We start from the raw sequence: 26,076 nt of genomic DNA on the forward strand, positions 1-26,076 counted from the left end.
AATCTAATCTTGAAAAATCAATAATAATTGTTTATAACTTGGTTTTTCTCTCAACAAATAAAGACATCAATGTACACATACAATTGCACAAACCAGTTTATCTATTTTTGTTTAAGAAAACAATTGTCTCCGATCCAGTGGGAATTAAACAATTCAGCCACTGACTACGAATGAATACCTGGCTGACTAACTTACTCACTTAAATATGACCAACTCACAAAATCACCTCCACGTCCAAAAACTCCGGGACAAAACAGAACAAAAACATTCTTACACTCAGAATGGTCAAGTACAGGTTTCCTCCGACTCAAGCTAAACAGGACAGGGCATAACAGAACAGAAAAGGTGTAATGAGCCAACAACCGCAATACCCACAACCCAACCTTAAATAGCACCCACGCAATTAGCTGATCTGCTTCAGCTGGTGCCCAGGGAGCGGGGCAGACCGGTCGCCACGGCGACCATGACAACCATAAAAGCAATTTTACACTTAGGCATGTTCTAATGAAATTCTGTTTGGATTTGTCAGTATTAAGAGGTCATAGTGTGGCATTTTAATTAGCAAAGATTTAGCTAAGAGGGATGTTCAGGGAAAATACTTGGATACATTAAACACACAATAGATGTGTTGGTAAGATCCAGCCTACCGGCAGTCAATTAATGAAACCAGGCTTGTTATTGACCTACCAGTATGGATTTCATGAGCTTGGCTTATTACATGATTTTGAACCAAAGCTAAAATGAACCTGTGTTTCCATGCCAACAATTATGTGCTGCCTATTATTTGTGCTTTATTCTTATGTTGGCAAAATAACCACAGCAGAAAAAAACAACAAAAAAGCTTACTAGACTGCCAAGCCTTTAAAGCACTGAAATAAACACTGGTATATCTGTCCTACACAAAACTGACCACCATATCTCCATTTAGCATTTTTGTTCCTTTCACGATCCCTTTTTAATGATGGTAAAATATGTTGATTTTCACGGTCGCCACCGAAACGAGACAAAAATGTATTAAAACAGACACAGCACAAAAAAACTGAAAACTCGTGCCAGCACTACCTCATACGAATATAATGGTACTCATGTCTATGTTCTTGCACATGTCGACTGCACTACGTTTACTGCTCACCTTGCACAATGTCTGACCATTTCCTTTTTCTGCACTATGATGTCTATGTTTGCACCAATGCATATGCTGACTATTTTTTTTGCACTATGATGACTTTGCACCAAATGCAATATTGCACAACCCTTACGATACCAACGGTATCACGATAACACTGTATGTAACATCCCACATGCCGACATTTCTTGTGTAAATACCATGTAAATTATAACTATAGCCTTATCCCCCTTGTTTTATAACCTTATCTTCTCTGTTCCTTTATCTTCTTGGCTAATACCTCACTGTGAATGTGTAAAACTGGAGTGTCATGCCCAATTTTGTTGTCACAATATGTTAACCCATTTTGTAACAATGACAATAAAGGTATATTCTATTCTATTCTATTCTATTCTATTCTATTCTATTCTATTCTATTCTATTCTATTAAAAGGTAATGTATCGATGTATCAAATCTTTAATATTCACAGACCAGAATATGACAGAGAAAAATAGCCCATTTTGCTTGTAAAATATCATCCTTATATAAATCTTAGCATATATTTGCCTTCACGTGAAAAATACTTTATTTATTTATTTATTTATTTAAATTACAAAAACAATATCTATAAAATACAATATGAAAATTGATTCATTAGTAGTACAAAAATTATGGTGATTATCTCTACAATTCTTTTTTTAATTTGGCGTATGGGCATTGGACAAACATCCTTGATTGGACAAACGTGCTCAAAATATATTCTTCGTCTAGTCCTGCTGTGGTCTTCAAAACTAAAAAGCGACGTTAACGAAACATAAACTGATACAAATTACTTACATACTGTACATTACTCATAAATGCAAAGCCATTACTTTTTTTCTTAACCAGTTAACCCAAATGTAACTAACGTGTTACAAAATAGTCCCAGCTCTTCAGTAATGGATTTTTTTCCCTCCATTTTTGTATACATAGCAATCAAGGATGAGGTCTGCACTCCCACTGAATAAAATTCAAGTTTGGTCATTTGGAAAATGAATGATTGCCTACAATTTGCAGCAGTGCTCGACAACATTTCAGTCACATTTTTCATACACAAGAAAGAGAAATCATGACACGGCATATGTTCACCTTTGAGCACCTTTCTTCCTTTTCTCGCTTTTACAGGCCAGTCAACCCTTCTGCACCTTTTCTCCACAACTCCAGCGAACGCTGGATAAATAAGCAGGCCACCTTCCGCCGGGTACGTGAAATGGCTCGTATCTATCTTTGCCATTAGACAGTCGGTTCTATTATAAAGCGTTGCATTATTCAGCAGCCCTGAAAGACTGATCGGTACAGATTTCAATCCTTTCCATCCTGCCTCTGGTGTCCGATTCAGCATGCTTGCTGGCAAAGGTACGGAACTAGGCTCGCTGTGCGTGCAGAGTTGAGGAGCACGTCAATAGCGGTCTGTTTTTTGCCACGAGCACCGAATGGTGATGACGTCAATAAGGTAGCACTCTGCTTTGGTCCATTAAACCAGTTGAGACACGAAAGGGTGAAAGGTGGGAAACATATGGTGCAGTGACACACATTATGGATTACAGTACCTCGCAAGAGAGTCATCCTTGATAGTAAAATCACAGTGACAGTGCTGTTAAAAAAGTGTAGACTGCTCAATGTTGGCAGTGAAACAAACAAAGTAGCTCCTGTTGAAGGTTCCGAAATGTAACAACACACATTCTGTTACAATATGGAATGCCAGCTTCCCTTACAGGGCGCCAACCGGGTATGGAACCGGACTCAAATGAGCCCAATCACCCGTCCTTAATTATACCAAGCCTTTAGAATGACTGTTTGATCCGCACTCTAATTGTCGGGTCATTGCCATTTCTACACCAGTTTCGTCAAGTATGGTTTGTGTTTATGGTTTGGACCCGTTGCAAGTTGTTTCGAGACCTTGTTTGTTTTCATTAAAAAATACCAACCTTTGTTAAGCGCACCTGGCTCTAGCTTCCTTGCATTTGGGTCCACCTCTGAAAAATGTGACAGATTGACCCAACAATCAAAGGAGCCAGCGGGAAGCATCTATCTCCTCTGTCCCTTTTTTTGGCATCTAAGGACTGTCTGCCGCATCAGTTTCCTGTCCTGACGGCAACGAAAGACACCAAGCTGATTCTGTTTCCTGTTCCTGTGGCGAAGAGGTCCCTCATCTACTTCTGTTTTCTGTCCTGGCGGCGAGGTGAAGGTCAAACATTCCCTACTTCATCGGGGAAGGACAAGAACCCTCGGCCATCAAAGTCCCGGTGGCAAAAAGGTCCCTGTCCCGGCGGCGAAGAGAGGGATCCTTGGCTGTTTCTTGTCCTGTTTCAGCAGGGATGGACAAGGACTTTCAGCCATCCCATATTCCAGTGAAGGCCTGTTCGATGCAGCCTCATTTTTTTTTGTTTTTTTTCGTTTTTGGTCCGTGTGGCATCCGTAAGGGGAGGTATTGTCACAATCTGGTATGCCACCTTCCTCTAGAGGAACTGGACAAAGCTGAGCCCATTGCCACACACTTGTCCCTAGTTTATTCCACACCATTTTCATGCCACTTTCGTCCTATCTGCTGTTAACATGTCAGGTTTGGTTTTTATGATTTGGACTTAGCAAGTTGTTTTAAGACCTGTTTTTTGTTTTTGTTTTTATAAATGACATCATTTGAGCACATCTGCCTATGACTTCCCTGCATTTGGGTCCACTTCAAAAAATTCGACACATTCTGCTGAGATAAGGAGAACGGCGGTCATGTCTGTCTGGGAGCAATTAGGTTCCCATCCGCTGTGTCTTTCATATGCCAGCATTTGCATCCAGCTCAGCATCTTGCTGATTACAACACACAGGATCGATAATTAAACAAATTAAAGCCGACTTATGGGTCAATTTTCCTCCCGCCTTGAATTGATAACCGTGGAATGGTCATGCCTGAGTCTGAAAAACTTGTTGTAATGAAACTGAGTTACAAATGTTCCGTTTGTCTCCCCGATTTTGTTTGGGGCTAAAGTTGTACACAGCTCCGTGAGGGAAATGGGAAGTAAAATCAATGTGACTCTGAGTTGCTGTGTTCATTTGGCAAGTGGATGCACTGTAAAACTGAACATTTTGTTTAGACCCTTGACTTCTGCTGTGAAAAATATTTTCTTGCATCGCTAGAAACCAAATGTGCTGTATGTCAAATTTTGGGGGGGATATTTGGGAGATTTTTGGAGAGTAGTATTCTTTGTGTAAAAGCACAAGTCAAATTGTTATTTTCTGTTTCCTTGTTTTAGTTCATGCAGTGGGAGTTTTGGATTCATGGATGTTCTTGTTTCCGTCGGTGTCTTATTTCATCAACTCGTATCATGTGCACTTGTTTTGTTGTTTCTGGCTCCCATGGTCCTTTGAGGGTAGTTCAAATGTATCTCGTTTGACTTGTTCATCAGTGATTATTTAGTTCCTGATTTTGTCCGTCTTTGTTTGGTCATTGTCTTGTGACCTTTGTCTGTCAGGTTCTGCACGGTTGCCATGGCGCCCAGATGGCACCGCCCCTTGACACCGCCCCTTGACACCGCCCCTTGACACCGGCTGACTCATATTTACTGATTACTTCTGTGGGTACTTAAATGAGCCCTTTTGAACTGCGGTTTGCCAGATTGTTGAAAACGTGTTTATGCTTGGTTATACTTGTTGTGCTTGTTGGACTTTGTTGCACTTCGGTGTAACATTCTGAGAGATTCCTGCAAGTTCTGTTTAATTCTGGAAATGACTAGTTTGTAGTTTTGCCTGTGTTTTACCCGTTTTGTTTTTTTGGTCTGGTCTGTTTGTGTTTTGGAAAACTTTTCTTTCTCAAAGTGTTAGGACGTCTACGCAAATGAGTTCCTACTTCCTGCTTCCCAACCCGTTTCGTGACAGAACGATCTGGCCAAACGATGAGAACTTAGCGAACCATCCCAACACAATTTGGGGAAAGCTGGAGACTCCCTATGCTCTCCAGTAGTTGGATCGGACGGAGGACGCCTTTTGGCGATCGCCCAATGAGTTCGCAGCCCTTTAGCTGCAGGACGAGGAAGCTCCGTTGAGATTGAGCAATTAGCTCAGCGAACTGAGCTCATGTCGCCTCAGATGGATGAGCTCCTATCGGCAACGGCCCTGCCTCCCGGGGCTTCTTTTCCGGCCGCGTTGTCACCTTTCCTGCCCACTCAAACCACGGCCCCGCCCGTCGTGGCAGTTGCTGTGCCTCGAATGGGGTTTCCGGAAAGACTTGGCGCCGAGCTGTCCGAGGTCCCCATTGACCTCAACGCCAGCCTGTCTCGACGTCCGTCCGTCCGCCTGCCTTCCCACCGGTCTAGAGTTCTGTCCTTCCGCCAGTCTCGAGATCCGCCCGTCCGCCTGCCTCGACTCCGCCCATCCGTCTGCCTTCCCACCGGTCTCAAGGTCCATCCTTCCGCCTGTCTCGACGTCCGACTGTCCGCCTGTCCCGATGTCCGCCTGCCATGCCTGTTTGTCAATCTGTCTGCCTGCCTGATTCGCCCATCCGCACATCTGATTCTTTGGTTCGCCACTCTGATTCGTCTGCCTGCCATTCCGAATCTTCGACTAGCCCGTCCGACTCTCCTGCAGCGCCCGACCCGCTGAGTCCGACTCGTCTGTTCGCCGCTCCGATTCGTCCGCCTGCCACCCCTGCCTCTCCCCGTTCCTGCGTTTTTTTTTAGGGGGGGAGTGGGGTTGCCCTCTTCGGGAGCGTCGATTCATTCTGGGGGGCGAGGTATTTGGTTTTTTTTTGGGAACCTCAGGGGCTGTCCCTTGAAGGGGGGGTTCTGTCAGGTTCTGCACAGTTGCCATGGCGCCCAGCTGGCACCGCCCCTTGACACCGGCTGACTCGCATTTACCGATTACTTCTTTGGGTACTTAAACGTGCTCTTTTGAAATGCGGTTTGCCAGATTGTTGAAAACGTGTTAATGCTTGGTTATACTTGTTGTGCTTGTTGGACTTTGTTGCTCTTCGGTGTAACATTTTGAGAGATTCCTGCAAGTTCTGTTTAATTCTGGAAATGCTTAGTCTGTAGTTTTGCCTGTGTTTGACCCGTTTTGTTTTTTGGTCTGGTCCGTTTGTGTTTTGGACAACTCTTCTTTCTCAATTAAAGTGTGAGGACATCTACGCAAATGAATTCCTACTTCCTGCTTCCCGACCCGTTTCGTGACATTTGTCTTCATCCATGTTGCATCGCTGCCAAGAGTTTTGTTCAGTTCAATTTTGCTATTGTTCACCTCGGGCCTGTCTCTTTTTTTCTTTCTATGTTTGATTTGGGGCACTTTAATTCAAAATGAGTTTGGCTTCTTACTTAACTCTGTGTTTAATTGAAAAAAATAATCATAATCGACCTTATTTGGTCACTCACTTCCTGGCTCTAATTTTTACCCACTTACTTGTCCTGATTACCCTCTAATCACACCTCTCATTCTTCACTATTTAAACAGTCTGTTTCCTTGGCTCGTTGCTAGTTCGTTGCGTTAATGTCATGCCCTAATCACTTTTGTCCCAGAATTTTGTCATTTCCGTGCACTAAACCCTTTCCTGCTGTTATGGATCACAGGTAACGAACTCTTGGACTCTTACCCTCGCTATCTAGACTCATTGGAACACTCACTCCTCATCTGTGTCCTTGACCACAATTTTTATCTAGCTAGTTGACTCCCCATGTACTGAATCTTGCCTGGATAAACAACATCTGTTTGCTACTTATCAGTGTTTCTGCACCAGTCCGAGTGGGTTCTTGACAGAAAATGTCCCAGTTTAGTTTAATTTGCAACAAAAATATCAGAGAATATGTCCCCATTGTCTTTGTATACTCTGCTACTCTAACACTCCCTGTTGGCATTAAAGAAAGGCAGGGGAAAACTTAAAAATCTCTTTCACCATTGGAGAGCTGTCTTGCCTAAATGAACTTTTTGATTCAAATGTCTTTATTAGCAAGAAGCAATCTACGATGACATTGACATCTTCTACTGGTGACCGAAATAGTTAGAGTTAGATTAGGGTCGAATGAAGACAAGATTGGTTCAAAAAAATAAGACATTCTTTTGAATACCGGTGAAAAAATTGTTATGCGGCATATACGATTTGAAAATGACGGGGTGAGGTTCAATGGCTAGAAATCCTGGGGCCATCTGCTGCCATCCCTATTGGGTGAATAAGCATCCCTCAGGTCCTTTTTCTCAAATGGTTATTATTCTGTCACAAATTAAATTCATTTATATGACTATTCATTTGGTTTTTAACACATTTCAACCATCGTGTTTGTCTGTGTATTAGGTTGTTTTTTTTTTTTTGGGGGGGGGGGGGCTTGTTAGGTGAGGATTTTATTGTTTCACTGTTATTGTATGCTGAATGTTTTTATGTATCACATTGAGAGGCAACGTATTGCCTAATAGGTGTTTTACAAATACATTTAGTTTTATTCATATTCTTCAGAAAAAAAATGTGATATCAAATATCCCTTCTTAGCACACTGAGTCGAATGAATTAAATAGCTTCAGGGTTCTTTGAAATGTTCTCCCTCTTTATTATTATTATATTTGCTTTGAGCAAACGCATGGCTGAGAGTAACTTGGCACTGACATCTAGCGCGTGGGCACGCCTTCCACGCATCGCGCACGACTTAAAAGAAAGGGCTGGACTCTCCGATCTGCCATGAATGGGAGGCTGCGTCAAGCGCGCTATAAAAGCGCGCGCTGCTTGCTGCGGCTCCAAGCTCCAGTGAACAGCTCCGAGGTGCTGAACATCGACAGTGACGCGAGGGGAAACATGGAGCGACTCCCGTGGAAAGTTTTTCTCTTTTGTTGCTTGGCTGCCGCAGAAAGCACCGCGCAAGACTCGGGACAGACGCAATTTATTTGCACGTCGGTGCCCAAGGACGTGGACTTGTGTGCCGCTACTATGCAGAACAGCGGACCTGCCGAGGACCTGAAGACCACCGTTATGCAGCTGCGAGAAACCGTTCTGCAGCAGAAGGAAACCATCATGAACCAAAAGGAGACAATCAGAGAACTAACGTCCAAGTTGAGTCGCTGCGAGAGTCAGAGTTTACCAGCAGGACCCGGTGGAAGGCGACCGGGAGCCAAGAACACCATGGGGGATATTTCAAGGGGCACGGCCGAGACACTTGCCCAGCTAGGACACACTTTACAAACTCTCAAGCAAAGGCTGGAGAACCTGGAGGTAGGCAAGCTCTGACAATCTGCTTGATAGAATGGAATAGAAAAAAAATAGAATAGAATAGAATAAAAAATAATATATATGCGATTGGCTGGCAACCAGTTCAGGGTGTCCCCTGCCCACTGCCCGGAGATGACTGGAATGGGCTCCAGCACCCCCCCCTCCCCGCGACCCTAATAAGGATAAGCGGTACAGCTAATGAGATGAGATAATAGAATAGAGAAAGAGACAGAGAGAGAGAGAGAGAGAGAGAGAGAGGGAGAGATGGTTGGGGGGAGAGATCTTGATAAAAAGATAGAGATAGAGAGATACAGATGTAGTGAGTGAGAGAGAGCTGGAGAGATATGGATGAATAAAAAGATAGAGATTGATAAAAAGATAGACATAGAAATTGATAATGCGTAGGTAGGTAGGTAGGTAGGTAGGTATTACGTAGATAGATAGATAGATAGAGAGAGAGAGAGAGAGAGAGAGAGAGAGAGAGAGAGAGAGAGAGAGAGAGAGAGAGAGAGAGAGAGAGAGAGAGAGAGAGAGAGAGAGAGAGAGAGATGGATGGATGGATGGATGGATGGATGGATGGATGGATGGATGGATAGATTGGTAGATTGGTACATACAGTTTGGTCGATAGAGACGGTTTAGTAGATATAGAAGGTTTGGTAAATGGTCTGCATTTATATAGCGCTTTTCAAGTCACTGAAGCCCCCCTCAAAGCGCTTTACAATGTACTTCACACTTACCAGTTCATTGCATTCATGCAAGGCACCTATTTCTTATCGGGAGCATTAGGGGTTCAGTGTCTTGCCCAAGGACACTTTGACATTTAACTCTGAGAAGCCGGGAATCGAACATTTATACCATTTTCATAGCGGTTTAATGCTTATTAGTATTACATTTATAGAGGTGACCATTTAACAGTAGAGTAACTTTCAATGTGAATTGACTTGATACCCTACAATCTCCAACTAATAAGTAATCGCTTTGACGCATCTATAGATAATTGTGGATGAGGTTTCACATTTTGCATATAGGTTGAACTGGTAGTTAATGCACATGCGTGAAAACGATGACGAGTTCTTAAATTAAATTAACATACTTATGCAAAGTCACCTAATTTAAAAATATCGATTTTCACTTGTCCCTAAAACGCACCCATTTCTTTTTGCGTGCGCTGCAGCAATACAGCCGAGGGAATAACACGATGCAGGCGAACAGCCTTAAGGATCTCCTCCAAAACAAGATAGATGACATGGAAAAGCAAGTTCTATCTCGAGTCAACACATTAGAAGAAACCAAAAGCGGTTCCAGAAACGATAGCGAGCAAAGAAACCAAGTGGAGTCTTCGCTCACTTCTCTGCACCACCGCATCACAGACTTGGAGAAAGGTGCGTAGCGCACGTGGGATCTGCAACAAAGTAGGGGAACGTCATGAAAGTCATTTTACAAAACCTGTATCCTTTGTGAAGCATGTGGATTCAAATGTGTCTTTTTTGTTTTGCTTTAGTGTTTAATTCAATTTCCCTTGCGTGCTTGCTGCAGCATCTATCGCACCTCGCGTGCACAAAGAGGAACGAGAGCTGCATTGCTTTGCATATCTTAAGACGACTTTGCCCTTTTGCCTTTTGAGGTGTCGCAGCCAAACGGTGACAGTGTGACTTGCAAAAACAAAGGAGTGAAAAAACCTAAAGGGACAGTATGTATTATTTAGCGCCTCTTAGTGGTAAAAACACATCATTTATTTAAAAAAAAGCAATATTGATATAAAATCCAAGCAAAACTACATTAACTACCATATAAACATGCCAAGCGGTTTCAGTGTGACCCATGGGTGTTTTTTAAAATTACTGTATAGCATTTCAAAAACTCTTTCCCTTAAAAAAGGGCAGGATGGGCTTAAATATAATGAAAAACAATAGCTAAAATATAAAAAGAGTAAAACAAAACAAAAATGTGAACAATGCAGTGTCAGAAATACCCCACTGCCTTGAAATGGTTCAATCCATTTGATTCCTAGCACCACTCTCGTCCCACTACCCCTCCCTATCGCTCGGCTAGTGTCACCTGTGGCATATCAGCGGGGTCTGTAGAGGCTCTGGTGTATTATGGTGAGAGTACACTACCACGGAAGCTCAGGAGTGCCATAATTCAATTAAAAAAAAGGAACATTCAACTACTAAAAACGGCCTTCAAACAGACATTCAACTGATAAAAACGGACTTAAAAAAAGCCTTTAGCTAAATATTCTGATTTAAATGTTATCATAATTGATAGGTGTTAATAAGCGAGCGAGTTGTCTGTCCCTGTGTGTGCCCTGCGATTGGCTGGCAACCAGTTCAGGGTGTCCCCTGCCCACTGCCCGATGATTGCTGGGATGGGCTCCAGCACCCCCGCGACCCTACTGAGGATAAGCGGTGCAGCTAATGAGATGAGATGAGATGAGATGAAAACGCACTGGCACTTTAAGACTTAATTGGATAGGGGATTTCAGAGGTTTCAAAACAGGGGTCTGTGGTGTGGTGCCCCCGAAGAACACCTGAGTAGCCTGCAGACAGATTTTAAAAACGGGTCACCAGTGTTTTAAGTCAAGTCAAGTCAAGTCGATTGACAGAGCCTATTTTAACTCTTATAATTATAACCTGGTGACATATAGTAACAATATAGTAATAACATGATAAGTTATTACTTTGAAAAAATTATATCAAATTAGTTGCCCTTTGGGCTAATCAGTAACAAAAAGTAGCTCTCAGCTTCGAAAAGGTTGGTGATCCCTGTTTTAAATAATTGAGCCACCATATCAGACCCACATTTTGATCACACAGTCAAAGAATATATAAAATACACAAATAATATGTTGACAATATGATATGCATCATTAAATATTTTTCAAATGAGAAAATTGTGTCTTGGGCTGATGTATTTGCCAGTTGGTTGGCTGACCATTTCGCAATGATATACTGTACACATCCAGCGCAAGTTGGCTGGAGTACTCTGTGATATAATATAATAATAATAACAATACATTGTATTTTGAAGCGCCTTTCAGGACACCCAAGGTCGCTGTACATATGAGTAGGACACAACAATAAACGAGGAGTAAAACAAGCATATAATGAAGAGCCAATAAAACACATTATAGTTCAAAGGGGCGGAATGTGAGGCACATGGTCAACAATAGGCAAGTCTAAAGAGGTGAGTTTTGAGTCCGGATTTGAAGGTGGACAGGGTCGCAGAATTTCGGAGGTCAGGCGGCAATGAGTTCCAGAGTGTCCACAAATTAGTCAACAGAGAATCGTTATTTGTTATGATCTTCTGGATTTTAATTTTAATCATATTCTTATGTTGACTTGTCATTTTAAATTCATGTATTTATTAATATTGTTAACCTCATGTTAAAATGAAATTACTGACAATAATTTTTTAATAGAAAAGAGTAAAAATGTTCAGAACAATAGTTCCACTTTATTATCCTTATTTTTTTTTAAATCACTAATTGATTTGTATTGTTACGACATAATAAGTTTGTCAAAATAATCACTAATCACTAATTCACACAAATTTTCCGAGTGATAGTTGTCTTACTGTTTAAATATTTGTCATGCTATAATGGCCTCACCAACATCTGAGGAATTCATAGGAAACATTAACGAAAGAAATACGAGATTTTAATAAGATATCGTATGCAATAATTGCCTTACAGTATGTCAGTACGGCCATGATTACACATTAGTTAAAAAATGTTGTAAAAGTCATGTAAAGAGTAAAATTGTGGAACCTAGAATATTAATAATTCCAATATCAAACAATTAATACAAAGATGAATAACTGAAACAGTCTTCCAACTTCACATGTATTAAAAAAACTTAAAGAAATAGATAAGTAGTGGCATTTTTGCATGAAGTTAACAAAATAGCATGTATAGTCCTCCATGCATGAGTACGACAGTTATAATAAAAAAAAATCCTAAATAGTCTTATACTGTGGTGCGAAAAACAGAAAAATAACACATTTCATTGGTCTTTCTCCAATTTAGCTTCAACGAATTCAATCCAAGTCTTCGATGTTGGTTCATGTGCAACACAAATGTTGATTCATGTTGCGCCATCCTTTTTCTAATCTCTAAAACACAAAATAATTCCCTGAAGGAGCAGAGGCGAACCTGACACGATTCTCATTACGCAGGAAAAGAAAACAGGCCTACGGATAAGTTCCAGCTGACCTTCCCCCTGAGAACCAACTACATGTACGCCAAGGCTAAGAGGAGTCTTCCCGAGATGTATTCGTTTACCGTCTGTCTTTGGATCAAGTCGAACGCTTCGCCAGGGGTTGGGACGCCCTTCTCTTATGCCGTCCCGGGTCAGGCCAACGAGATGGTTCTGATTGAGTGGGGGAACAACCCGATGGAGATTCTCATAAACGACAAGGTGCGTAATCGACCCAAAAGTGAGAAAGATGACAGTGAATCCGATGTGAACCAATCGTTTAGAATCGGGATAACAGTGTTAGACATTTGACACATAGACCTTCAGCCGAAGTAAGATCTAAAGCTCGAGGCTGACTCGAATTTCGGCTCGCGTCTGTCCTAAAATTTCAATCAGTACGTTGAAGGCGGGCCGGGCTTCTCTATCGCTGACTTGTTTATTTTAATTATCCACCCGTCATTGTTCTCTTTGTCTCGATGAGGACGTACTGCTGCTCTTCATGGTCGAAATAACAAACAAATTATTGGTTAATGTAACCTCTGCAGACAATTACATTTTAATGATGTACAGTAAACATTTATACAATCATTTTTAAGTTAGATTTTGTTACAAAAGACATAGTTTACTTGAGGCGTGTCTGCGTGGCGTGCGACCCTTTGCGTCCCTTCCCTCGCACAGTCCGCATTGCAGGCGCTAAGACACGTTCGGCAGACCCAAAGTAGCAGGTGCACCGCAGGGAAAGGAGTCAACCGAGTCCTCACAAATCAAATCTGAAATTTCGGGTCTTCTCCTGGAATGGCCTTGACTGTAAATATGCGATCAAATCCATTTCTTCTCCTCATTGAGTCATTGTGGGTTGACAAAAACCCGATAAAATCAACACATGTTAGACCTCGCGCGATCATTCTGGTGCATTACCGCCCCCTAGCTGGCATATCCTTACGCCTTTTAGCAGGCATTAGTGTCACCAGCTCTAAAATTGATTAGCTAAACCTACAACGTTACAGACACCCCACAGACACCTTCAGATCTGCTTGTATAGGCCTCTGGGCAGATTTCTTATCCTGGCAACAAGTAATGGCTGAAGTGTCATTGGGCTAATGCTTGAATATGAAATCACACATCTGGGAGCGCCCAACCAGGGGGGATAGCAATTAAAGGAAGATGACCTACAATTTGAAATTATTTAATAAGTATTCATGGACAAAATATAATCAACATCACATGATCCAGATATTTTCAGGCCAGCAGAGAGGGCCTCACAGGCCCTGACGGCCCTCTACCGGAGGATACTAACGGAATGTGTTGACCGCAGGTTGCAAAGCTGCCGTTCCTTATCAATGACGGCAAATGGCATCACCTCTGCATCACGTGGACCACCCGAGACGGGATGTGGGAGGCCTTTCAGGACGGGGTGATGAGGGGCAGCGGGGAAAATCTGGCTCCGTACCACCCCATAAAACCGGAGGGGGTGCTCGTCCTAGGACAGGAACAGGTAAGTGGGCACAGATGTTGCCATGGAAAAGAGATGCATTTGAGTATCACTTTCAGTGTGAATCCAGGGCATCCAAAATTGGGCACTTGATGCCATTTTAACTAATAGATGTATTAGGTTGTTCAATCCTACATTTATATTTTAAATACATTGAGCTTTTTTTTTAAGTAATTGTAAAGCTGGTTTACGGGATTTTTTAGCCTACTGATGCCATCTTCTGGCTTGAGTCATCATTGCAACCTCTGTCAAGCTCCTTATGTTGCATGTGCAAGTACATGCATTTCTTAGATGCCCTCAAATATCTCTCTGGCGGCGTGGGTTGACGTTTAGACGGTACTTGAAACAGGCCTTTTCTTACTCTCACTATTTTAATTCTATACTAACAACAACTGCAGTCACTTTCCTATCCCCCCTTTTCCTCCTAACTTATGTTTTCTGTGGTCCAAACAGCTTCTCTAAAAGTAAGATGAAAGCATATAGGTGTGGTGGGAAAAATATAAGGGCTCTTTGAACTCAGTTGGGCATTGTTAACACATCCTTGATATGGAAAACTATATTTTCAACTTTTTAATGACACCTCAAACTCCACCTTTAATGGAAATAAAACCTAATTTGAGGGGTTGTTTTATTGACCCATTAGATAAGATCAGTCAAAGAGACTCAAATAATGATAGTCAATTTGAATAGTCCACTTCTTCAAGTTCTTTTCTTATTCATTGCTACTGGCCACAGATTAGTACTAAATAGTTGGTTGGCTGGTTGGTTGGATCCTTTAACCACTAGGGTCGTAGGTGCATCATTTCCTGTGGTGTGCCTTGGGCAAATACAACCTATGAGTGCCTATCCCTCTCCACGGCAACATGTTCCCACACGGTATTGAACCAGGGAACTTTCGCGTGCTAGGAAAAAGTGCTAACCACTGTACTGATTTATAAAATGTAGCATAACAATACGGCTGTAGCTAAAGAGGTAGAGCGCTCGTCTTGGGACCAAGTCACTGAACCCCTAATGCCCCCCATAAGCAGGTAGCCTTGCATGGCTGACTCTGTGTGCGCGTGTGTGTGAATTGCGAAGTAAATTGTACCATGAGACTGAAATCAATACTAACAGTCGTACTTTTGATGCATAACCCCGTCAAAAAACTCAAAGAAAAATACAAAGGAACAAAACAACGAACATTTACTGTAAGATATATATATATATATATTTTTTTTTTTTTAAAGAATTCATTATTGGACGGAATTGTCTTTTAATTTTAAATATCTCATGTTTGATCACAAACAGCAACAAAAGAGCAGACAATAATGGTTGTAAAAAATGAGGGCAAAAATAATTCAAATTGTGTATAATATCCATCCATGCAGTGCTTTAAAGCGGTTTTATCTTCTGTGGTGAGCTGAGACAAAGTCCGGCCTGTAATCTTATCCGATGTTGTGTTGGGATTGGATCCACTCGCTGAATGACAAAAAAAGGACAAATTGTAAAAAAGGATTACTTAAAGCAAAATATCTTCATGTATTTGTGTCTGAAAGCGATTTCCCTTTGCGCAGGATACACTGGGAGGAGGCTTCGACGCGACACAAGCCTTCGTTGGTGAGTTAGCAAACCTGAACATCTGGAGCAGGAAACTTTCCATCACCGAAATCTACAACCTGGCAACCTGCAACAGTAAAGCGCCAGCCGGTAATGTTTTCTCTTGGATGGAGAGCAACATTGAAATTTTTGGAGGAGCGACCAAATGGTCCTTCGAGCCGTGTCGTTCGGCCAACTGAACTGAATCCCCGCCACAGAGACACCCTTTCCGTTTTTCCGTTGTTCTAGTCTTCATTTGATGTTCATAAGAGGACGTTCTATATTGGTTTGAGTTCTAAGCTTTTATCTGGGATTTCTGCCATTTACAAATATTTTTATGCTGAACAATAATATTCCTCCTGGATGGGAGGGGGGCACAGGAGGGAGAGGATTGAACCTGTTTTTGTTATGTTATGAGATATTCGATTGTGAAGCCTATATTTTTTTTTAGGTTTTTGGTCTGAGAGTTGCACTTTGAAGCATCCACTTTTGGACAATTCAGCAACCAGGCGAGGAATGACAAAAAGTGCCACATATTAATCAGAGGCTCGTTTTTTTTCTTCTCTGTTGCCCCCTCCGGAATTTGCACTGTGACTGACTGAAGGAGTACGAACGGGGCTGAGTTGGTTCAGTTCCTACGTGTCATTTGCTTCACGCGTTTCTGTAAAGAAAGTTGCCGACTTGCCAACATAGTTACAAAGCCTGGGTGCCTTGGGCTGCTACAAATATCCAGCACACACACACAAACACAATGTTTTCGGTTGCAAATTTCGTGTTGGTCATTTTTGAGTTTCTTCAGTTGTATTTTAGTGTCTGGAGTCGTTATTTGACACGTGTTTTGGCAGGTGTTTGTACTGCTCTGTATTAGGAATGTTACGGTATCTGTATAGTAAGAGCATGAATGGCGGAGTGCTGTGAAAGCAATGTCAAAATCTGCTTTATTATCTTTGGGTGTGGGTTTTATACTGCATTGTTATATGCTAAAAGCATGGCAAAACTGAGAGATGAATAATTTAATTTTTGTAATAAAATTGGGATACTTATTGTCACATCGCATATCTGCTGCTTAGTCTTGTGTGTCGTAAACCAATCTGGAGTAGAATAATGAGCATTAGGGGAAGGAAAACAGCAGCACATTGCTCTTTATCTTTTTAATTTTTTGGAAGGTGGCTATTGGGTCAACAATTGTATGCAGAAACAGAAATAAAGGCACTCACTGAGCATGAACAAAAATTAAAAAATGAACAAGGATAGGACAGTTCTTACAGTTGGTCATAACAAACAAATTAAACCTCATAATTGACCAAATGTGAGTTTAAATTTTGCTACTTCCAAAGGTAATAGAAAGAACACTATTTGAACTAATTGTATCGTTTCTCATTTTCCATAAATGAAGTAGATTTGCAACTTCATCTTTGTTATTTCATGAAAAATATGATAATTTACAAATAATGTATTCATTATCATTCTTAAAGGGACACTGTGCTATATTTGACCACTAGGTGTCGGTGTATTGTGTAGTGCAACAGAAAACAAGTGTTAAAAAGCACAAAAAGAATACAAACTATGGAGACTCCATTTAGTGTTTTTCACTTTTTGCCTCGCCTTTCACAAGATTTTTATTTTTTTTTGGGGGGGAGAGGGGTACCCTTAGCAGCAGGCTTATCCCTCTAGATAAGCCTCATGTTGTGTAAAATAAATTCAAAGTTACCAGTATTTTTAAAAATACATGTTTAAATAATAGTTCATGTATTTTCATTATTATTCAAAATAATATTTTTTTCAACAAATTTTTTGAAACAACTAAGAGGTGTAAATTTGTGTCACTTTAAGTGTGTAAATGATGCTCTCCATTTCACGGAGCAAAAAATGCACGGTCACACTATCACACAATGGAACTTTTATATTTATGTTCGACCGCTAGCATATTAAAGATTCTACCTACCACATTTAACATACTAGCGTTTGACATTCCCAAGCCTGGAAAAGACTTGGATATTAATTTCATCTTTGGAGGGATTCTGTATAATATGAATATCCACTATCCATTATCTGCACCGCTTATCCTCAGTAGGGTCGCGGGGGTGCTGGAGTCCATCCCAGCTATCTTCGGGCAGTGGGCAGGGGACACCCTGAACTGGTTACCAGTCAGTCGCACGGCACACAGGGACAGATAATTCGCTCGCTCATTCACACCTAGGGACAATTTGGACCGGCCAATTAACCTGACATGCATGTTTTTGGAATGTGGGAGGAAACCGGAGTGCCCTGAGGAAACCCACGCAAGCACGAGGAGAACATGCAAACTTCACGCAGGAAGGTTCGATTTCATGACATCGAAACTGTGCTGCACACGAGTTATTCACTGCGCTGCCGTGCTGGCCTCTATTGAATATGTTTATTATTTAATCATCCGGCGCTTTAGAGATGAGCCGGATCCCAGCTCAATCGGCAGCAGTGTGAGAAATTCTAATACACCTGTACTGGGGATAAATGAATTTTCCCCAAAAGAATGAGTATCATGATTGATAAAAAATGTTGGTTTTTAAGACATTACTATTCAAGCTCTAATTCGTAGGTGAAAATACAGAAAAAACTATTCAAGTGGAAATTTAACATTTATTTTAGCAGGTTTTTTTCAAAACTCCAAATAACAATCCTTCACATACAAAAGCTTTTGAAAGAGATGCTAGTTAAAACTACTCCAAAAAAAGAAAATAATGTATTCTATATGTTATTACAAGGTACATTTTGGAAATATGGTTAAATAGACGCAGTCAACCACTAAAAAACAACAACATTTTACTAGAAAATCACAATAACCAGGACTGGTGAGCTATTTTTAGAATATGTCAGCGGGCACCTCAGTTGTCCCTGGGGGGCACCACATCAGAAACCCCTGCTGTAATATGATTGGTTGTCCACTATGATGGATGAAGTCAACTTGACTTATGAAATAAAGGGAGATAATAAAGAAACATCTTAAGTAATCATCTGTTTAATCACGGTCGCTGAAAAGATTTGTTCTTTTAAATGAAAAACAAGCCTAGTAATGACCATTAGCTGTCACTTAGCCACATAATCCAAATCTATCTATTTTAAATCTCTCCTCTATCCAATCTACATCTATCTAATCGAAACTACCTAATACATCCCAATTCAAGTGTATGTTCGTATGTGTTTTATAGGCTTCGACATGACTGAACCGATTTTCGTAAACATTTTCACAGTTGTACTCAAGGCCTTTGCGAGTGTCTTTAGTTAGGCTTATTGTCAAGGTACCCCCAACAAAATCAATAGACATCTGCTTTTCCTGTGGTCTACTTTTGTGGGGTCTCTAATGCCCTCTGGCGGACAATTATTTAGAACACTGATGAGTTTTAGCATCCAAATCCAATCTTCTATAAGCTCGTCAACGCAGGACCATTATGCCTGTACAGGTGTACAAAAAAAATCTACAAATCTACAAGGTCATGCACCAATTAATATAGAAAATTGTGATGCAATATGCAGCAAATATTGTTATAGGTATCAAACGGAAAGTGCATAATATATCGTGCCGCCTGGTGGTACAAAGAAACGTTAATCCAGCAAAAAACAATTACATTAATTTGAATACTCGGCAAAAATACAAAAAACATCTTACAGATTTCGGTTTTTATAAAAAATAAAAAAAATCATAGTTCACGGTGGAATCCCTTCTTAGATTGTTGCCATGTTCTTCCGGCACCCTGCCGCCACGCTCTGCTGTGTACCTCTGGCCCTCGCTCCTACCAGACAACACATTGCCATCTAATGGTCAAATGTTACACATTGGGGCTTTAATGATTGCAGAAAATTGAACTAAAATTGAATCATTCTAAATGTATTATTTATTTATAGAGGTTTCACTTATGACATGAGACAATTGCCACATTTCACAATGGATAAAACAAAACAACAGGGAACTTTATTTTGGACTTGGCTCTAACGTAACGAAAATCATTTGGCAAAATACCACAAACCTTTTAAGAAAACTGCAGGCTAATATTTTGGTCTAATCCTGTCCTTGAAGTGGATTTTCATTAGGAGAGGGGGGGGTTCTTGTGGTAGGTCTCACTTTGCAGTAATCCCCCATGGTGCACTTCAGGAAAAAAATCCTGGATTGAGTAGCAGAGAATTGCATGACAAGGCATTTGTACAAAGTGCTCCCGAGTCACACTATGGTGATGCTTTATTCCAGGAAGGAGAAAATAGTTGAGGTTGGAAAACAATATGTCAGCCTGTGCATGGCTAAACAGTCAGGTTGAATTGCCCCATTGAAACTCAAAAACATTATACATAATTGGTCATGAAGTGAAAAAGACATTTTCACCAAGGATTTCATTTCGTTAGATGCATTTTTTTCTCTTAATGTTTTATCAAGACAGGGTTCTCGCGGGGTCCTGAAATCTTGAAAAAGTCTTAAATTTGATAACCGCATATCAAAGCCTTGAAAAGCTCTATAATTTTGTTCACAAGTCTTAGACTTAATTCTCAAACATCTTGGTTTTCCTCTGCTTTAACAAAAGTATGGAATAGAATAGAATAAAATAGAATAGAATAGAAAAGAATTGTCATGATTACTGATTCGGGGCACCTGCGGCTGCCCCGTTGGCGCCAACAGCCACGGGACCTGATTCACTGTTGGACTCTTTTTAAACTTCCGTCTTCTGAAAGGAAGCCGTCAGACTGTCTGCGAACCCATGCTCTTAGCTAAGCAAGCTTTTGTACTCTCTATTATCCTGCCCTGTCTCCTGCCTGATATCTGTTGCCGACCTCTTTTCTGTACCTGTTTCTGTTTTGCTCCTCTGCCCCGGCCATCGACCTGTTTCTCTCGCTGCCAACGACTACCCTCGCTCAACACGGAAGTGCCACTTCCACTTTGCTGCTATCTGCTACCCATGACCGACGGATCGTGGATGCAAGCACTGTTCTCTTTCTTAATGAAAAATGAGTAAAACGAACGCTTTTGGGTCCCGTCTCTGTTCCTGGTCTGTGACAAGAATAGAATAGAATTGTCATGATTACCCATTGCATGCACGTTTGGCGCAAGCTGCTGCTGGTTACCTGTTTGGTTTCCCCTCCTATTTAAGCTCAGTGCTCTCACTCGCCCTTGGGGGGTCAGTCAACGAACCTCTGCTTACGCAAGGCAAGCACTTTGACTCCGGCTCCCGTCGGTCCCGTCATCTGTATCCCACTCGTCTGTTCCTGATTCCTCATTTGTCTCCGGCTAGGACCCGTTTTTGACTACCGACCACGCACTGATCCCCGCTCCAGCTATTGACATGTTTTTCCCATTTCACCATGCTACGATCTCCTGCTCCGGGAGATGCACTTCCGCAATCCGAACACGCTCCGATCCCGTGAGGGGCTCGCTTCCCTCGTCCAGTGAGCACCGGATCGCTGACGTTTGTTTTTTCTCTATAGCTCAATAAACTTGTGAGTAAACGTTACGCATCTGGGTCCTCCTCCTCTTCTGGTTCTGACAGGAATAGCCTTTATTATCATTGTTACAAAATGGGTTGAACATATTGTGACAACGAAATTGGACGTGACACTCCAGTTAGACATTTTTACTGTAAAGATAAAAGATTAAAAAAATAGATAAAAACATAAAAAACACAAGCTCTTACATTAAACATCTTCTGGATGTTAAATTTCTGTCCAAATATGGTCATGTCCACTTTACAATGTATTCAGTCAATAAAATATACAAAACACAGCCAAATCTGATTGAGTCTGCGATCAGATCAACTTCATTACTAGAACAAGCGTGATTATATCATCCAGATATTTGCTCAAAGTCAAAGACTTCGCAAGGGACAGTGTCGTTTCATTTCCTCGAGAGCAATTGTTTATCTTGGAGGCGAATGAGTGAATAAAGTCATGACATCAGCTGTCATCTGAGGTACAGGCAGGCAAGGAATACTGCTTCAGTCCTCAAGCGCAGCAATTCCACATCTTTGTGTTAAAGTGGCCGCGCAAGCAAGACAATGTGATGAAAGTTCAGCGCAATAACCCGTTTGCAGGAAGAAGGTGTGTTTCCGCCATTATACAGTAATTGGTGATTATTTATTCTATCGCCCACTCCTAACATTTGCAGTTGCTCGAGGAGAGTGAGGAGGAAGGACGTAGAAATGGAGATAGATCGTCCTCTTGCTCCACTTCGTCTCTTTGTGGCCAGACAGCAGGGAGGGGAAATTGTGGCATTTACTGATCAGCAGAATCCTTCAGGAAGTATTCACGGAGGATAATGAGGTTTCCTAGGCAGGCTGGGGATCAAAGTGGATGTAGACCGCGGCAGGAGGCAACTCCACAAGTCAGACCATGAAACGATTTTTTTTTTACAGTCCTCTTTGTATGCGTCCTGCACTCGTCTCAGTGGGATTCATAGATCCACAACAGCTGCAAAGCATTTACTGTATAGGATTTCCTCAGCTTGAGTGTGGCAATGTGACAGGCTCCATAAGTCAGGGTGAGGGTGGGTTTAAAAAAACAAACCTTAATTTGCAGCAGAAGGATGGAAAACATATGAGTTTACACAAACATATGCCCTCCACTGCAGAATTCAGGCTGAAAGTGTCACGACCAGAACAGAATTAGGACACAGATGCGTAACGTTAACCACAAGTTTATTGGGGTAAAGAGGAAGGGCAGCACCCATGATCCCATGCTCTCTGGACGCGTGAAGCAAGCCGCACAGAATATCAGATCGTGTTCCGAATGCGGAAGTGGATCGTCCTGAGTGGGAGATCGTAGTGTCGTAGACTGAAAAACAGGTCGATAGCCGGAACAGGAGAGCAAAACAAGGTCGGGGTCAAAAAATGAGTCAAAGGCCGGGACGGAGATCAAAACGTGGTCGGGGTCAAAAAACAGCTCGTAGCCGAAGGCAAACGGGGAAATCAGGAACGGACGGATGGAAAGTGGGTGAAAAAAGCGGGACCGACGGGAGTCAGAGTCAATATGCTTGCCTTGTAGAAACAGAGGTTCGCTGACGGACTGACAACAGGCGAGTGAAAGGACCGAGCTTAAGTAGGACAGCAGCGGCTGGCGCCAAACGAGCAGGCACAGGTGAAATCAATCAGTCATCATGACAGAAAGTGGTAAAGGCCGCTAAAGAAAGAAGCAACCTGAAAGCAGCAAGAAAGTTTAGTGTAGATGGAAACAGTGTCAGTCAATCGACATAAGATACATCATTGGAAATTGCACCGAAGGCCAAACGTGCAAATGGTGTATCAAAAGATAAGTAGTACCTAGAAAGAGAGATCTTTGAGTGGTTTGGAGCCCGGAGACAAAATGGATATGGAGTGTTTGTTTGCGAGCTCTTAAGATTGCACAAGCCAAGAAATATGACAAGAGTTCACTGCTTCCACAGGTTTGTGTACGGCTTTTTTCGTATATATTTTAGTTTGAAGCAAGTTTCGAGCAGTTTTAGGGTGATGGATTATATGAGATGTAAGCTTTTATGATTTAGTCAACGCCTGTAGTCAGGGGCCTGCAAGGCCTTCTCCGCCGGCCTAAAAATATCTGAATAGTGTGATGTTGTCGACTTTTGTCCTTGAAAACTTAAATAATTCCAAATTGTCAGTCAGTTTCCTTTAATTGCTTTTCCCCCTGGTTGCGATGCTTCCAATTTAGCCAATCACATTCCAGCCATTACTTGTTGCTGGTTTCAGAATTCTGCCCAGAATCCCTCATAAATACTTCTGAAGGTCAATAACATTGTTGGTTCAGCCAAACAGATTTGGTGAGGGCCTTCACCCAGGGTGTGGTGATGCGCAAAAGTCTAAAATCTATTAAATATAACGGCATTTATTGTTTCCCTGTTCAGCCAACATTTAACTCATTTAAACTTTGAACTTTTTTGTACAGAGCAACTTTCTGTCAAGCAACTCAGAATTCCTAAAAAATACTCAGCAAAATGTTATTTAAAAATATTGACTCGTCAGTGCGACAAAAACTTTGTTTTGTAGAAGACATTGTGCCTGAAAAACACACAAAAACCAGAGATTAAACTATTTACAGATGTACTGTAAGGTAACATTAAAACACTTTTGGGGACAGCATTCTTTGAAGAAGGCATGTACTGCCCCCCAACCCCCCTTGGCACCCCTCCCCCTCTCCCTTTGCCCTAGCTGGACTCCAGTGTTGAATCCTCTCATCACAATATGTGCATTGAATCCTATGACAAAGGACATTTAGGGTTTGCCTTGGCAACACCCCCCAGGAGGCTGGCGAGAAAAGGGTGAGAGTGTCCGAACTCACCAGAAACTCAGTTCTGTTGCAGCCTGTGAGGCAGCAGGGTCATTTTGCAGAAATCAACCAGAGTTCTGTTTGAGCCACCGAGTCTGCAAGAGGTTCCTGCGTAGCCAGGAACACAGAGTTTGGATCCAGCCAACGGTGTTCAAGCAGCAAAGGACCACTGTTCGATCAAATAACCAAAGAGTTCTGTTTGAGCAAGCAGCCAGGGACCTAAAAAAGTCCCCCTTCAGGTTTGAGGACTCTGCACTGCAGACCTACTGCCCAGAATATATGTATTGGCTTCCATCATCATCACATCATCGCACTGAAACCAAAGTTCATTTAATGGTAACAGGTATCAATTGGTGAGATTAAAGGGGAATTAGATCTAATTACAATAACCCACAGTTGCCTAAAACTTACAGTAAAAATAAAGACGTATGGTCTACTACTTTGTTTTTCTATTCCAATTCAGCCAGCCAATTTTCCATTTCTTTCTTGATGTCCTTAACTTATTCTTACTTTTGTTTTGCGTTCTATTTAAGTTTCTTCTGTGGATGATTAGTAAATAAAATTCCTTAAATCTGAGAGCAAGTGTGTCTTGATTAAAGTATGTTGAACTTTTAAAAAATGGTGAAAAGAATTCACTTGAAATTGTTGCCTAAGAGGTTTTTCAACTGTTTTCCTGATAAAAATATCTAAAATATGTATGTGGTGCTCTGAATACGCGAGATGAGTTTGAAAGAATAAACAGGCCTCCTTAATTTAATCGGTCAATCGATTATTTGGTCAAATAATTTATTTTACACCAAAATTTTCTACTGTGCGAATATAGATAAAATACAAAACAGTTTTAACCTTTTTTAAATCTAACACATATAAAGTCAACAACACAGAATATCTGAAACAAACAAGAGAGAAAAGAAAGCTTCTTGAAGGGAACCGGCTCTTGATTGGAGAGGGCTACTGTCGTTCACTTTGGAGAGAGACGGTTTGTCTGTAAAGGACACATCACTAAAGGCCATCACTGAAGGCCTGGGTGTGAAATGCACAGCCCACGACTGGCTCGCACCAAAGCCAAGACCAAACTTCAATAGTCAATACAATCAAACATTCCAACGAAAGTTGATATGGGCTAATTTCGTGGTGGAGTCTTAAAGTCATATTGATACAAACAACATCCTCATCATAATTAGATACCCTTATCATTAGACCATTAGCGAAAGGCGGAAAGATTACATTTTTTAGCGAAACAGTTAAGATTATAACACAAATCTGTGACAGATTTTAACTCGTACTATATTTGGACTGTAACAAATCAGATTTTACTGTGTCACCGTTCCACTCTATCATTTACACTCCTCGTGAAAAAGTCCAAGATGGCAGAGCCGTTCTATCATAATCTGTCCGCAATGCGAACGCAAATACATCTCTTACTCATCCTTGCTGCAAAACAGATAAAGCGCATCATTACGGAGCTCCCTGTGGATAGCGAAAGAGCATCTGTCATTCCGTGTTTCTTTTTCTGCAACTTCATCTACGTGCTTGTGCAGTTGAGGTCTCATTTAGCTTTGTACTGTATTTGTAAATGTAGCAATCGTAACCAGATTTATACATTAGGGAAAGAATGACAACAATGCTCCTGAGATGGTAAAATATCCACTTGGGCAGAAATAAACTGTGTTTCGATAAACATCCATCATGTTTTAAGGATATGAATAGAAAAAGAATACCAATGGAATTGATCATTATTGTTTCGGTGCATGTTCCTGCAATCATTGCTCCCGTGACATTAGATGCAGTGCGTACACATTGTTAATAATCAATATAGACACTATTATTCATGGATAAACTAGCAGTTTGGCCTGCATTTTGCCTTTTAGTTCCCTTTCTTCCTGAGGTTTATGTATGCATGCGGTTCCTCACTGTGCTCAAGTGGGCAAAACATGCATGCTCTGTTTAGTTCTACAATGGTACCTCTACTTAATAAATGTCTTTACCTACAAAAGTTTCAGGTTACAAAGTACCTTAAACGAGAAAATATTTCCTCTAGATACAAAAGCGTTTCAGGATACAAATTCAAAAATACCGTACAGTACGCGCTCCCAGTGTTCTACCTGGCTACCCCGTGCCTATGCGTGAATCCCAGCATGTTCTTCGTGTTCACTTCCCGCTCTGTAAACACCTAGCAATTCAGTGCTTATGCTTGAATCCCGGCATGCTCTTCGTG

At 41.4% G+C, this 26,076-nt stretch overlaps 1 protein-coding gene across 1 annotated transcript; it reads left to right on the top strand.

The window, feature by feature from the left end:
- Positions 1 to 7,766: 7,766 nt before the first annotated feature.
- On the top strand, positions 7,767 to 16,640 carry LOC148361780 (neuronal pentraxin-1-like). The gene is made up of 5 exons (XM_088342560.1): positions 7,767 to 8,322; positions 9,496 to 9,703; positions 12,498 to 12,739; positions 13,833 to 14,012; positions 15,563 to 16,640. Exons 1-5 carry the CDS (start codon positions 7,795 to 7,797, stop codon positions 15,782 to 15,784), a joined length of 1,380 nt encoding a protein of 459 aa, XP_088198686.1. The 5' UTR covers positions 7,767 to 7,794; the 3' UTR covers positions 15,785 to 16,640.
- Positions 16,641 to 26,076: the final 9,436 nt, after the last annotated feature.

This window comes from Urocampus carinirostris, chromosome 8, assembly GCF_059441175.1.
Source record: "Urocampus carinirostris isolate Australia breed hairy pipefish chromosome 8, RoL_Ucar_1.0, whole genome shotgun sequence".
Lineage (NCBI taxonomy): Eukaryota > Metazoa > Chordata > Actinopteri > Syngnathiformes > Syngnathidae > Urocampus > Urocampus carinirostris.

What these genes read in the sequence shown, in the direction of transcription:
- LOC148361780 (XM_088342560.1), top strand. Translation starts at nt 7,795, where the DNA reads ATGAATGGGAGGCTGCGTCAAGCGCGCTATAAAAGCGCGCGCTGCTTG. An exon ending in AAAGGCTGGAGAACCTGGAG is followed by an intron (nt 8,323 to 9,495) that starts GTAGGCAAGCTC and finishes CGTGCGCTGCAG; the next exon opens with CAATACAGCCGAGGGAATAA. An exon ending in CATCACAGACTTGGAGAAAG is followed by an intron (nt 9,704 to 12,497) that starts GTGCGTAGCGCA and finishes CTCATTACGCAG; the next exon opens with GAAAAGAAAACAGGCCTACG.